This window comes from Panulirus ornatus, chromosome 36, assembly GCF_036320965.1.
Source record: "Panulirus ornatus isolate Po-2019 chromosome 36, ASM3632096v1, whole genome shotgun sequence".
In the NCBI taxonomy this organism is placed as follows: Eukaryota; Metazoa; Arthropoda; class Malacostraca; order Decapoda; family Palinuridae; genus Panulirus; species Panulirus ornatus.
The window spans coordinates 8,421,171-8,437,620 of NC_092259.1; the positions used below are offsets into that span (position 1 = coordinate 8,421,171).

The following is a 16,450-nucleotide window of genomic DNA, read 5'->3' on the forward strand; positions in this document are numbered from 1 at the left end:
CTTTAAAAAACATCTAATTTTTGTGAAACTCCACCTAGGAGAGAAGTGGTTTTTCAGTATTCAGAACTCTCATTTCTTGAAAGGATGATATATTTGGTTTTTGAAATGGTTTGAATAAGGGTGAAAATAAGTCATCTTGTGTATAATTATGTTGTGAGAATTAAGTTTCTAGCTTGTGTATAACTATGTTGTGAGAATTAAGTTTCTCACTTGGTCTCTTATAAAGTTCATTTGAATTTCATAAAGATCCTGAAATATAGGCTCTTATGCTGAAGATAATCAAAATCTGGGAAAATTGCTAGTCTTTAGAAAATTAGAAAATTACTTAATTCTTACATTGTAAGATGGTGTGTGGAAAAAAAATACTGGGAAATGATAAGGTTAGCATTCAAAAGTGACTGAAAGTATGTTGTTTTATCATTACTTTTTAGTTGGTCTTGTCCTTTGCTAAACGTTGCTTCTGTAGGTTCAAGTGTTTTTAATTACCTATATGTTCTGTGTAAGGAGAGGGAGTTTTACATTAGTGAGGCTCCATTTGGTGAACAATCTCAACTAACAGACATATTTCTAAATTTCTATATGCTGTCTATAGTAACTGTGCTTTCACTCATATTATTCCATTCATCCATCACTCTTATGTTGTAAAAGTACTTTCTCACATCTTTTTTCTGTCCCTAACATATCTTTCAGAACTGTTCACTCTGTTATCGTTTTGTTTCAGAAACTCCTTCTTGCTATTAAAGGAAGTCATTACATTATGAAAATAATTATTTTGGGACAAACTTTTACAGCTTCAGCGCCGCCACCGACACTCCAGCCGAGGAGGAGATTCCCATCGTACAGATGCCATTGAGGAACTCAAATCAGCATTTGAGTCAGCAGAACGATCAAGTCCAGGAGTTACTGATGCTTTCATTCGTGACTTATTTTCAAAACTACTTCCTAATATGACAGAAGCAAGGATCATGCAAGCACATGAGAATCTAATGCGGTGAAGTTTTGGTAAAATGTTTGTACATGAGAACATTACTACTTGTTGCTTGTCAGTGATACTTAATATGTCTAATGATGTGCAACAGAAATCCCACAGAGAAGTTGTATACTTCAGTATAATGACACTGGAACTACAATGGAACAGGAACTTAATCCCAAGTGAGACCTTGCCCCTGCATCTTCCACTTTTTATATTGTGATAATGGTTTTCCATACTTTGCTTATCTTCCTCTCCCTGCCCTCTGACAAAGTTATGTACTCAGGGCTGTCCAGGGACTTGGTAAAGAAGGCAGGAAGATTGCCACTTTTCATATATATATATATATATATATATATATATATATATATATATATATTTCATCATGTGCTTTATAATTGCTTTTATTATGCATATGATATCAAGAGAGAAATGAACAAAAACAGAGGGGATTGTGTTTTCATTTTGTTTTAGCAAAGATAAGGTTAAAAGGGGGATCAGGAGACCTCTGTTGATGGGGACTGTTCCATGAGAGAGACATTCAAAACCATAAGCAGCGTGGCATTGTACATAACTCATGACCTCAGTGCCTCACATGCAGTGTCTTGATTGGTGCCCACAAATTGGTGGGTTCATTGCAGCAGCATCCACTTCCCTGGTAATGGTAATGGAAAAATATGATGTAATCCTGTGTTATCTGGGTACAGGTTACACAGGAATATGTTTCCTTTTATTTGCATTTTTACATGGTAACACCTGCCTTTATGATTCCAAATTTTAGTGAACCAGTGAGATAAATGTTTTATGGCAGGAGGTAAACCTCTTGTATTACTGTGTATCATACTATTGTATATACCTTATGTATGTCAGTGAAGAGTGTTTGAATTATGTAAATATTTGCCCCATTTTAACCATACTAAACAAATCTAGTTTGGTTGATACAGGACTACAACTCCCACCCCTTTATTCATATAAATAGCTGGTCACTGCTTGGTATATTTCCTAAATTGAGTGAATAGTGTGATATTTGTTCAAATATTGAAGTTGCTTTTTTTTTTTCTTTAATTCTAAAATTTTGACCAGATCAGATATTTCTAGCATATATAGGACATTAATTTCCAGTCTTGGGACAGGATTGGAGTCTTGTTTACTTATGAAAATAAGGCTCATTACCATTGTGCCCATCTCTGCCATAAATCCCTTTGTGATACTTGCCCATTTTAGTAGCCAAAGATGTTACTATTTATTTCTTATCTGACACTTCTTTGAGTGTCAAAGACAGTAGGTTGTACCCAGTCTTGAATTATTTTATTATATGTTATGATGCAAGTTTGCCTTAGAAAACAAAAAATTCCTAACTTGAAACTAACATTCCAGTACTGGTGATTTTCAGAATGTTTAGATTTATTTCACCTAGTCCAACCCCCCCCCCCATTTTTCCCCCCTTTATATCCAACATCCATGCAATCTTTTCTGTCCTTCCTTGCCAGCTTAACTCAAGGCTCTTTAGTCTGTTCAGCCCTTGGAATTGCTACCCAATGTGCCCTACCCATGACTTAATTCATCATCTCCCACTCTAGTCTTTCCATACCCACCTCAGCTTTCCAATAAACCTACACCTTACCAATCTCCATAGATATATATATATATATATATATATATCTCCACCTTCCAGCCAATCTACCTACTCCCTTGTGAAGCCACCACTTTAACCAGTCACCCCACCAGTTTGCCCATACCAACATTTCCTCCCACAAATCCACACATCTTACAACAATCAACCCACCTAGTCTGCTGTTATCAGCCTTCTGGTAGCCTCATGTTTTTTCACCCAGCTAACCCAAGCATTTGCATCAGCTGCACCTGTGTGTCACATACCCAGATCCAGTCCGCTACTACATATTTAGCCCGTCTTTCTACTAAATCATCCGACCTTCATCCTTTTCCATGTTATCCCATCCATCTATATCCTCATACTTCAGCTTCAACACCAGTTTGTGCATAGTGACCCTAAACTTTTAACCGAACTCTTTCGGCCTACCTACCCAGCCAAACCCATGCCCTAATCTACTTACCCCAACTTCATTCCAACACACGACTTTTATAATATCCCTATTTTATTCCACATATCCCCATTACACTCAACCACTCCACCCAGCCTTCCTACACTATCGCCATACCAAGTCATTCATACAGATTTACCCACTTGGAACATTTACTGTGTCATACACTGTGAAAGTTTAACAACATCCACTTCTTGATCTAAGACCCACCCTTCTATCCATGCATGTTCAAACTCTTGAGCACCCAGTCAGCCATACTTAAACCCCTCAATAACCCACCTATTCCTGCCTACCCAGCAACCCATTCTTGTTTACCCAAACCCTCACCTAAATATATGCAAGCTCTCATTTTTATATCCTCACCTACTTACCTTTATACATTTACACAACGTATTAACGCACTCATAAGTATTTACACAAAACAATTTTTATATTGCTTAGTCCTTTTTATTGAATTTTTTTTTTTTTTACTACCAAACTCTCCATTTTTTCAGCTATTCAGTAACATGGTGTCTCATGGTGTGAATAAAATTTGTAACCCAGATCAGTGCACCCATAGGCAAATTACCGTGTTCATGTGAAAATCATTAGTTTCTAAATCACCATGATACATGGGAATAAAAAATTATGCCAGAGATGTTTATGTAACTGGTAGGGTTACCTATGTAAACTTTACCTCTTTACTTCATTTAACATGTGCAGAAGCAGTTCCTGATGTTTCTTAAATTGATGCTAAACAGTATAACCTCAATAAACTGTGAAGTAAAGGACTTTCATTGTCAGAAAATTTATAATATGTTTTCCCCCTCATTTTTTAAATATAATTCAAAAAAACCCTTACAAGGCTCCTTGCAGTTTCAAGGTTCCTCTACAAACAGTAGCAGAAAAATAAAAACTTTGAAATGAGTAGCTCCTCAAGTGAAATTGTACCCCTTGTTAGTTAACTAATGATGATAAAACCTTTCTGAAGGTAACTTTTCGCTCATGGCAGAACTACAAGCATATGGTCCGATAAAACCTTTCTGAAGGTAACTTTTCGCTCATGGCAGAACTACAAGCATGTGGTCCGGTAAATTTAATGGCATGTATATTTTTTTCTTGTCTCACACTAGTTTGCTCTTTCCCTTGTTATTCAGGTAGCCCCAGGAACGGCAAAGAAAAGGCCTCAGTTGCTCACATCCATTCTCTATATCTCGTGTAATGCACCAAAATAACCCCCTATCCACAACCAGGTCCCACAGACTTTTCTGTGGTTTTCCTCTATAACTTCATATGCCTTAATTCAGTCTATTGACAGCACATCATGCGTATACCATAGTGCTCCAATTCACTATCTACTGCACACCGTTTCACCCTCCTGCATATTCAAGCCCCAAGCACTCAAATTCTTTCATATTCTTTTCTACACTTCTCTCCATATGTCCAATCCATTTCAGTACAAACTCCTCAGCATTCTCAACAACACTTTTTATTAACACCTCTCACCCTTTCGTTATTTACTAGATCAAACAAACTGCCACATATCATGTAATGTCCTCAAACATTCATTTCCAACACATCCATCTTCCTCCACATAGCCTCATCTCCTGCCCATGCCTTGCATGCATACAACATTGTTAGGACTACTATTCTTTCAAGCATTACCATTTTTGGCTTCCCAGATAATGACCTTTCTTTCCACACACCCCTCAGTGCTCTCAAAACACTCATGCCCTCATCCACTGTATGACTTAATTCTGCTTTCATTTAAAACATTTCACTTACTCCAAATTTTTTCCAGACAAACTCACACCCCCAAGTAACCTGTCTCTTAGCAGTGCTAAACCTTGCTTTTACTCTCAAGTTTCTCTTTTCATACACTCTCTCAAGCTCAGACAGCAACGACTGTAGTTTCTCACTCGAATCTGCCACCAGTGTGGTGTCATTAGCAAAGAAGTAACACACCCTAAACATATCCTATTTCTCACTTCATTTGCTCTCGCCTTTTGCCATTCTACATTTAATCTTTCTTGGTATTTCACACAAGTTTCTTTTCCAGGCTCACTTATATATACATATTCTTATCATTTTCTTGTATAAACCACAGAATAAACATTATATTTTAAAAATATATGGTCACTATATTAAGTTCTGAATGAATTTATCAGTCTGCAATATGTTGAACATAAAAATACTGCTGATGCTTTCTATCATTTCTAGCATTGAAATTAACACTATCCCAAGCTCCATTTTTTTTTCCCCTTTTGGATTTCTATGAAACTGCTTTTGTAAATAAAGTGGCCCTTCCTCCTGTTAATGCCAATTACTATAAATAATTTATCTTGTTGTAGAAGGACTTACTTTATGAACATCTGTCCTCTGGCATTGTATGTACAGTAAATTGGTTGATGAATTAATAAATCTAGCAAAGCAAACAAACTTGACTTATTCCTAATATACAAGTATTACTTTAAAGGTAGTGATGGTAGGGAAGGGGAGATGGAGTGAGCATTTTGAAGGTTTGTTGAATGTTTGATGATACAGTAACAGATGTAGTAGGGTGTTTTGGTCAGAGTGGTGCGTCAAGTGAGAGGGTCAGGGAGAATGGCTTGGTTAACAGATAGGAGTGGTGTAAGCCTTTATAGAAGATGAAATCCAGCAAGGCAGCAGGGTAGGATGGTATTGCAGTTGAAGTTATTAAGAAAGGCGGTGACTATTGTTGATTGGTTGGTAAGGATATGGTGAAGTGCCTGAGGGTTGGTGTAATACATGTATAGTGCCACTGTATAAAGGCAAAGGGGATATAGGTGAGTGTTCAAACTAGAGGCATAAGTTTGTTGAGCATTCATTACTTACTTGATCAAACCACCTCGCACCACATGTTGTCCTCAAACATTTCATTTCCAACACGTCCACCCTCCTCTTGCACAACCCTATCTATAGCCCACACCTCGCAACCATATAACATTATTGGAACCATTATTCCCTCAAACATACCCATTTTTGCTCTCCAAGATAATGTTCCACACATTCTTCAATGATCCCAGAACCTTCACCCCATGACTCGCTTACGCTTTCATGGTTCCATCCGCTGTTAAATCCACATGGAGAGAATGAGTGAGGAAAGATTGACAGGGAGGATATATGCCAGAGGTGGAGGGAACGAGGAGAAGTGGAAGACCAAATTGGAGGTGGAAAGATGGAGTGAAAAAGATTTTGAGTGATTGGAGCCTGAACTGAACACACAAGGTCGAAAGATGCGCAAGGAATAGAGTGAATTGGAACGATGTGGTATACCGGGGTGGATGTGCTGTCAATGGATTGAACCAGGGCATGTGAAGTATCGGGGGTAAACCATGGAAAGTTTTGTGGGGCCTGGATGTGAAAAAGGAGCTGTGGTTTCGGTGCATTACACATGACAGATAAGAGACTAAGCGTGAATGAATGTGGCATTTGTTGTCTTTTCCTAGTGCTACTGTGCATCCACGCTGGAGGAGAGGGTGCCATTTCACATGTGGCTGGGTGGCGACAGGAATGGATGAAGTTAGCAAGCATGAATATGTACATGTGTATTTATATATATGTCTGTGTATGTATACGTTGAAATGTATAGGTATGTATATGTGCGTGTGTGGGAGTGTATGTAAATACATGCGTATGTAGGTGGGTTGGGCCATTCTTTCCTCTATTTCCTTGCACTACTTTGCTAACACGGGAGACAGCGACAAACTATAATAAAAAAATAAAATATATATATATATATATATATATATATATATATATATCCCTGGGGATAGGGGAGAAAGAATACTTCCCCCGTATTCCCTGCGTGTCGTAGAAGGCGACTAAAAGGGAAGGTTGGGTGGGGGGTGCCTAGAACAGAAACAGGGGCCAAGTGAGGATTTTCCCTCAAAGGCTCAGTCCTCAGTTCTTAACACTACTTTGCTAACACAGGAAATGTGAATAGTATGAACATATATATATTTTTTTTTTTTTTTTTTCCATACATATTCGCCATTTCCTGTGTTAGCGAGGTAGCATTGAGAACAGAGGACTGAGCCTTTGAGGGAATATCGTCACTTGGCCCCTTCTCTGTTCCTTCTTCCAGTATGAATTATGTACATGTGTATATATGTATATGTCTAAGTGTGTATATATATGTATACGTTGAGATGTTTAGGTATGTATATGTGGATGTGGGCCATTCTTTCATCTGTTTCCTTGCACTACCTCGCTAAGGGAGGGTATTGATTAAGAGGGTAAAGGCATGTACAGAGCATCAGATTGGGGAAGAGCAGTGTGGTTTCAGAAGTGGTAGAGGATGTGTGGATCAGGTGTTTGCTTTGAAGAATGTATGTGAGAAATACTTAGAAAAACAAATGATTTGTATGTAGCATTTATGGATCTGGAAAAGGCGTATGATAGAGATGCTCTGTGGAAGGTATTAAGAGTATATGGTGTGGGAGGCAAGTTGCTAGAAGCAGTGAAGTTTTTATTGATAGAATCAGTGAAGAGTTTTTATTGAGGGTGTAAGGCATGTGTACAAATAGGAAGAGAGGAGATAGATTGGTTTTCAGCAAATGTCGGTTTGCGATAGGGGTGCGTGATGTCTCCATGGTTGTTTAATTTGTTTATGGATGGGGTAGTTAGGGAGGTGAATGCGAGTTTTGGAGAGAGGGGCATGTATGTAGTCTGTTGTGGCTTGGGAAGTGAGTTATTTGTTGTTTGCTGATGATATAGCACTGGTGGCTCATTCAGGTGAGAAACTGCAGAAGCTGGTGACTGAGTTTGGTAAAGTGTGTGAAAGAAGAAAGCTGAGAGTAAATGTGAATAAGAGCAAGGTTATCATGTACAGTAGGGTTGAGGGACAAGTCAGTTGGGAGGTAAGTTTGAATGGAGAAAAAATGGAGGAAGTGAAGTGTTTTAGATATCTGGTAGTGGATTTAACAGCGGATGGAACCATGGAAGCGGAAGTGAATCACAGGATGGGGGAGGGGGCGAAGAGCAAGGTTATTAGGTACAGTAGGGTTGAGGGACAAGTCAATTGGGAGGTGTTTGAATGGAGAAAAATTGGAGGAAGTGAAGTGTTTTAGATATCTGGGAGTGGATTTAACAGCGGATGGAACCATGGAAGTGGAAGTGAGTCACAGGGTGGGGGAGGGGGCGAAGGTTCTGGGAGCGTTGAAGAATGTGTGGAAGGCGAGAAAATTATCTTGAAAAGCAAAAATGGATATGTTTGAAGAAATAGTGGTTCCATCAGTGTTATATGGTTGTGAGGTGTGGGCTATAGATAGGGTTGTGCAGAGGAGGGTGGATGTGTTGGTAATGAGATGTTTGAGGACAATATGTGGTGAGGTGGTATGATTAAGTAATGAAAGGGTAAGAGGGATGTGTGGTAATAAAAAGAGAGAATGAGTGAGGAAAGATTTACAGGTAGGCTATATGTGTCAGAGGTGGAGGGAACGAGAAGTGGGAGACCAAATTGGAGGTGGAAGGTGAAAGGTTGAAAGGCGTGCAAGGAATAGAGTGGTATGCTGGGGTTGATGTGCTGTCAATGGATTGAACCAGGGCATGTGAAGCATCTGGGGTAAACCATGGAAAGTTTTGTAGATGACAGCTGTCTGGCTAACCTCAGAATAGTCACTCTCCCAAGATGTCAACACAACCAAAGTTTAGATGGACTGATGGAGCCAGCTGTTCACCACCATGATAACCCAGAACTGTCAAAATTGTTTGATGGTTACCTATGTGGAGGATGTAATCAGGCTGTCTCCATACAGTACTTTGTATTATGTTCACCACAAATGAATAGGGTACTATCCCCTCTGCCTGTCTCTGTTGTAGTATATAGAGCCACTGGCCATACCTGTAGTCTATACAAGAGGTTAGCCAGGAGTGACAGCATAGCTCTTAAATAAATCAATTATGTGTGTTATGTGTACATAATTTCTTCTAAGCCCTTTTATTTTTACTTGGCATGAGTTATTCATGTTATATATATATATATTTGATCGCTGTTTCCCACTTCAGCGAGGTAGCACCAGGAAACAGATGAAGAAAAGCCCATCTGTTCATATATGCATAAATGCCCATACACACACATATACATATACTTGCCTGCCTTCATCCATTCCTGGGACTACCCACCCCACAGAATACAGCATTGCTGCCCACTGCTTCGAGAAGGTAGCACCAGGAAAAGACACAAAAAAGGAAGCTATGGTTTCAGTGCATTACACATGACAGCAAGAGACTGAATGTGAACAAGTGTGGCCTTTTTTGTAAGTTTTCTTGGCGCTACCTCACTGAAGCAGGGGGTGGTAGTGATTCTGTATCCTGTCGGGTGGGGGTAGGTAGTGCCAGAAATGAATATGTGCATGTATGTAATATGCATGTATATGAGTGGTTGGGCTCTTCATGTTTCCTGCCGCTACCTCACTGACGTGAGAAACAGCAGTCAAGTATAATAAGAATTCATGAATAAATATATAATATTACTGGGATCAACTTCCATGAAAGAATTCTGGTGTTACTCAGGACCCTTCCAAAGGCTGCACCAACTCCAGCAGCAGAGGCATGCAAGACATAAACACACCCACCCCTGGGAAGTGAAAAGTCCCCTGATGAGACTATAGTTTGAATGACACAGTCCTGCATAAAGTGAATTTTTACTCATGGTGTAATCTCAAGCAAGCTGACTAGTAACAATGTTCCTTGTTGATGCTACAGCCAGGGCTCCAGTATGAAGGTTCTGGGAGTATTGAAGGATGTGCGAAGGTCATTATCTAGGAGGGCGAAAATGGGCTTACTTGAAAGTATAGTAATCCCAACAATGTTTTATGGATGAAAGGCACAAGCTGAAGATGACAATATGCAGAAAAGGGTATTATACATTACATTATATATATATATATATATATATATATATATATATATATATATATATATATATATATATATATATATATATATATATATATACACCCTCTTCTGCTCTCTCAACCACACTATTACCACACATCTCTTACCCTTTCATTACTTGATCGATAAAACCACCTCACAAATATTGTCCTCGAACATTTCATTTCCAACACATCCACCCTCCTCTGCACAACCCTTTCTATAGGGTCTCGTAGTGCTGTAAAAGTTTGGAGGCAAGCAAGCATATATATATATATATATATATATATATATATATACACACACGAATAAAGTACATAGAATATATGAGTGGATGGGCCATTCTTCGTCTTTCCTGTTGCTACTGCGCTGATGTGGGAGACGGCAATCAAGTATAATAATGATTAATAAAGTGTTTTATACCTTGCTTCCTCTTCATTGCCCATCTTGTTTGTTGTATATAAAGAAGCCACAGGAGTTACTCCATACAAATGTTGAATAAAGTGATTATCAATGTAGTTTCTTTAATTTCTCCTTAAACCCTTATGCAAATACTTCCTTATTAAAAGAGGTCCATTACAAGGACAAGTTAAATAAACAAAGGCATTCAAACACCAACAGAGGAGAAATGAATATCGTCTAAAAATTTGAAAAATATATACCTTTTCATGCAGCCAAGGAAGTGCAAATAATGTCACTCTTGGATTTATCTCGTTCTAACTTACCCTCTATCGTTCTAGCTCTCGTTCTATCGTTTTTGATCTGTCTCTCTCGCACTAGCTCTCGTTCTGTCAATTTTCTTCTGTCTCTCTGTCGCTCTAGCTCTCCCGTTCTACCTCTCTTTCATTCTGACTTTCGTTCTATCATTTTTCTTCTGTCTCTCTGTCGCTCTAGCTCTCCCGTTCTACCTCTCTCCAATTCTGACTTTCGTTCTATCATTTTTCTTCTGTCTCTCTGTCGCTCTAGCTCTCCCGTTCTACCTCTCTCCAATTCTGATTTTCGTTCTATCATTTTTCTTCTGTCTCTCTGTCGCTCTAGCTCTCCCGTTCTACCTACCTTTCATTCTATTCTTGTTCTATCATTTTTCTTCTGTCTCTCTGTCGCTCTAGCTCTCCCGTTCTACCTCTCTCTAATTCTGACTTTCGTTCTATCATTTTCTTTCTATCTCTCTGTCGCTCTAGCTCTCCCGTTCTATCTACCTTTCATTCTATTCTTGTTCTATCATTTTTCTTCTATCTCTCTGTCGCTCTAGCTCTCCCGTTCTACCTACCTTTCATCCTGCTCCTGTTCTATCATTTTTTTTCTGTCTCTCTCTCGCTCTAGCTCTCCCGTTCTACCTCTCCCTTACTGCAACTTTTGTTCTATCATTTTTCTTCTATCTCTCTGTCGCTCTAGCTCTCCCGTTCTACCTACCTTTCACCCTGCTCCTGTTCTATCGTTTTTTTTCTATCTCTCTCTCGCTCTAGCTCTCCCGTTCTACCTACCTTTCATCCTGCTCCCGTTCTATCATTTTTTTTCTATCTCTCTGTCGCTCTAGCTCTCCCGTTCTACCTCTCCCTTACTGCAGCTTTCGTTCTATCATTTTTCTTCTATCTCTCTGTCGCTCTAGCTCTCCCGTTCTACCTACCTTTCATCCTGCTCCCGTTCTATCATTTTTTTTCTATCTCTCTGTCGCTCTAGCTCTCCCGTTCTACCTCTCCCTTACTGTAACTTTCGTTCTATCATTTTTCTTCTATCTCTCTGTCGCTCTAGCTCTCCCGTTCTATCTACCTTTCATCCTGCTCCCGTTCTATCGTTTTTTTTCTATCTCTCTGTCGCTCTAGCTCTCCCGTTCTACCTCTCCCTTACAGTAACTTTCGTTCTATCATTTTTCTTCTATCTCTCTGTCGCTCTAGCTCTCCCGTTCTACCTACCTATCATTTTACTCCCGTTCTATCGTTTTTCTTCTATCTCTCTCTTGCTCTAGCTCTCCCGTTCTACCTCTCTCTTATTGCAATTTTCGTTCTATCATTTTCCTTCTGTCTCTCTAGCTCTCCCGTTCTACCTCTCTCTTAATGCAATTTTCGTTCTATCGTTTTTCTTCTATCTCTCTGTCGCTCTAGCTCTCCCGTTCTACCTCATTCTCATTCTAGTTCTCGTTCTGTTGTTTTTATTCTATCTCTCTTGCTATTTTTAGGCAAATTTACCCTATTTTTTTGTATCAAGGTTATTGAAGCCTTTGATATTTATATATATAGAATTTTGAAGTATCTTAAACTTTTTTCCCTAATAGATTTGACTTTCATAGGATTTGTGTATATATATAAAACTATATTTCTTTGCTTATTTGTCTGTAAGCCTTTGATGTTAGTTATCAAATACCAGTGCTGAATATTTTGCTTGCAACTTGTATGTGTAAAGTTTAATTTTAGTTTAATACAAGTTACATGTTTTAGATTTGAATTAGAGTTTCCTTATTCATCATATTCAGCCTATAACTTCTGATATATATCAGGTTTTTACAAAGGAACAAATGATTTTATAGAAATCAAACAATATTGGTTTATTCTACATGAGCACAGTCATTGTCTCTGCTGATCTCAATTCTGTATGCTGCACTGCAGAACTCTCTCCAGCATCTGCGATCTGAAATTTGAAGTCTTCTCCATATGTACCTATAAGTTCTGTACTTTTGTATTTGTAGGTCATGATATAGTTTGATTTGAGAAATCCCAGGTAAAGAAATCCAAAGGTGTTTTATGGTAAATACATTTCTCTGAAAGAAGTTTGATATTGTCTTTCAAGCTTTTCCTTAATTTCCTTATATACACTTACTGCAATCTGCGATCTGAAATTTGAAGTCTTCTCCATATGTACCTGTAAATTCTGTACTTTTGTATTTGTAGGTCATGATGTAATTTGATTTGAGAAATCCCAGGTAAAGAAATCCAAAGGTGTTTTTTTTTTATGGTAAATACATTTCTCTGAAAGACGTTTGATATTGTCTCACAAACTTTTCCTTAATTTCCTTATACACACTTACTGATGTCAATTCCCTTTGGGAACTCTCTCAAGGGGATAGCCATGGCATAAGTCACCATTGCTGTTCAACTCATGTTGCTTCTTAGCCTTTAGTGCCTCACCCTAAACAGGCCACTGGCAGAGGGCAACTCTAATATTCCTGCCTAATGTTACAAACTACTACTTCTACCAAATGCTCCCAGCTAATGATCCAACCTATATAGATATAAAAAAGATGACAAAATGTGCCTTGAACTACCAACCATTTACCTTTACGTCAGTGTTAGGTAAAACAATGGAAAAAAATATGATAAAATTGTCATGTTTCTAGATCACAAAATTGCATTGGACAACCAGCATGGTTTCTGTGATAAATCATTCCTGATATATCTGCTCGAATTTTTTAGTGTTATCAGAACTGGGATGAAAAAGTACCATTTGATGCAGTACAGTTAAATTTCCAAAAGGCTTTTGATAAAGTACCTCACAAGAGACCTTTACATAAACTCGAAGCACATGGAATCAGTGGAGAGCTCTGTACATGGATCAGAGACTGGCTTACTGGAAGAAAGCAACTTGTAGTATCAAATGGTGAAGCCTCAGATTGGCTTTATGTAATGAGTTGTCCTTAAATACATGCCTTAATAACCCCCTAGTATTTCAACCCCAGATTCGTATTCAGCGTTAAAAATGGTTTTAATACTGACATTTTAAGGAAAATCTATTACCTTTATAAAAATATGAAAAACTGCAGGTAACTGATAGTCTTGGATATTTATAGCATGTGAAACTTTTTCTCTTAAAGTTGATATATGAAACTGTGAAAAGCTTCAATACATAAAAGTCGCAGAATTTACCTTACAGGGCTTCCTTAAGTGGACATATACACAATAAATATGAAGCGAATATTCAGTGTATAATACCACATGCCTTAATGAACCTAAAACACTATTTCAACCAAGGATGCATATTCAGTATCGTAAATACTATCTATAGTTTCCAAGAAAGTCTATAACTGAAAAATACCTAAAACTGCAGATCACAGTCTTGGGTATTTTTTGGCCCATAAACTATTGAAGGAATTTGCCTTATAGTGCTTCTTCAAGGCAACAGATACCCAATAAGTATTCACAGGACAATTACATGCTTATTACATACCTTAATGAACCCAAAACACCATTTCAACCCCAAGTACCAAAAATTGTAGGTCCAAAGTATTTTCTAAAAAAGCTCATGAAACTCTTTCTTTTATAATTGATATTTAATATAATGAAAAGCTTCTAAACATGAAAAATACTCATGGAATTTAGCTCATGGTGCTTCCTCAAGCTGACAGATACCCAATAAATATGAAGCAAATATTCAAAGGATGATGACATACTTATTATATGCCCTAATAACCCCAAAACAATTCCAACCTCAAATTCATATTCAGCATGGAAATTACTCATACTAAGCTTTTCAAGCAAATCTGCAACTCGGAAAAAAAACTGGGTAATAGTCCAGGGTATTCTTTCAACCTTGAAAATTTTTCTTTTAAAACTGAAATATAACAATAAAAAGCCTCTATATTTGAAAAATCAAGGGAAATTTCTAACAGCAACTACTGAAGCCAAAAGACACCAAATAAATATGAAGTAAATATTCACAAGATAATTAAATAGTTAATTACAGGCCTTAAATATCCCAGAGCACTATTTCAACACTAGATTTGTATTCAGCATGAAATATATAATTTATACCGACATTTTCAAGCAAATTCTATTTCCTTCAAAAATATACTAAAACTATAGGTAATAGTCAACATGCTGGGATTGGATTGAACCAGGGCATGTAGAACATCTGGGGTAAACCATGGAAAGGTTTGTGGGGCCTGGATGTGGATAGGGAGCTACGGTTTTGGTGCATTACACATGAGAGCTAGAGACTGAATGTGATTGGATGTTTTCCTGGTGCTACCTTGCTGAAGCAGGGGCTAGCATTGCTGTTTCCTGTGGGATGGGGTAGCACCAGGAATTGGATGAAGGCAAGCATGTATGTGTGTATGTATATGCATATGTGTGTATATGGACATTTATGTATATATATGTGTATATGAGTGGATGGGCCAATATTTTTGTTTCCTAGTGCTGACTCAGTTTTGCAGGAAACAGCAATTAACTATAAGTGGAAAATATTTTTTTTTTTTTTCAAACTACTCGCCATTTCCCGCGTTAGCGAGGTAGCGTTAAGAACAGAGGACTGGGCCATTGAGGGAATATCCTCACCTAGCCTCCTTCTCTGTTCCTTCTTTTGGAAAATTAAAAAAAATTGAGAGGGGAGGATTTCCAGTCCCCCGCTCCCTCCCCTTTTAGTCGCCTTCTACGACACGCAGGGAATACGTGGGAAGTATTCTTTCTCCCCTATCCCCAGGGATAAGTGGAAAATATATATATATATATATATATATATATATATATATATATATATATATATATATATATATATATATATATATATGCTACCTCACAAACGCGGTAGACAGCGGCAAAAAAAAAAAAAAAAAAAAAATATATATATATATATATTATATATATATATATATATATATATATATATATATATATATATACATATATATATACATATATAGACACCACCTTGCCAACGCAGGAAATGGCAAATAGTATGAAAGAAAATATATATATTTTCATACTACTCGCCATTTCCTGCGTTAGCAAGGTAGCGTTAAGAACAGAGGACCGAGCCTTTGAGGGTATATCCTTACTTGGCCCCCTTCTCTGTTCCTTCTTTTGGAAAATTAAAAATGAGAGGGGAGGATTTCCAGCCTCCCGCTCCCTCCCCTTTTAATTACCTTCTACAACACAGGGAATATGGGGAAGTATTATTTCTCCCCTATCCCCAGGGATAATAATATATAACGTTTCAACATGTGGTATTTTGCACTAGAGACAATTGGGAATTAGGGTACAGGCTTGAATTGTTACAGGTGAAGACTCATACTTGTGAGATATATGAAAAGTTTTCCTTCACTTGGGTAATATTTTTGTGTAATAGACTTGGGTATTTTAAAGTATTTTTTGTACTTGTATTTTATAATGATGTCTTGATAAAATACTATTCAATTTGTATCCCACCACCCTGGCGGTCAGCTTACAGACATGAGTATGTGATACATTCCACATTATGTGTATTATACCAGTACCTGCTTTGCCATTATTCAAAGCCTCCAAAGTAAGTGTAGTCATTTCATTGTGGAGAATGTCCGAGATATTCATGGTAGTACAGAACTTAAAGCAACAATTTTTATATTAAATTAGAGATGCTTAAGAGGCTCATATGTATGATACAAGTCCATTGGTCTCATTCTCTTAATTGTGGCTACAATTAGGAAAAGCAGAGAGAAAGCTGAGAAAGTGTATACGAGATGGAGCATTGTATTGAAGAACATGGAAAACATTTTTAGCATTTGGAATGATGACTAGGATCAGAGGAACATGCCATGAGTAAACTGATTATTGAAAAGGTAAAGTCTTCA

The 16,450-nt window shown here is 37.8% G+C and overlaps 1 protein-coding gene across 2 annotated transcripts in view; it reads left to right on the forward strand.

Annotated features, from left to right (window-relative positions):
* LOC139760288 (uncharacterized) overlaps nt 1–10,427 on the forward strand; it is a 92,735-nt gene extending 82,308 nt beyond the window's left edge. For both annotated transcript variants that reach the window (XM_071683252.1, XM_071683251.1), the window contains exon 9: nt 792–10,427. In XM_071683252.1, the coding sequence (XP_071539353.1) occupies nt 792–995 (204 nt within the window). In that variant the 3' untranslated portion in view covers nt 996–10,427. The remainder of the gene's footprint in view (nt 1–791) is intronic.
* The last annotated feature ends 6,023 nt before the right edge of the window (nt 10,428–16,450 follow it).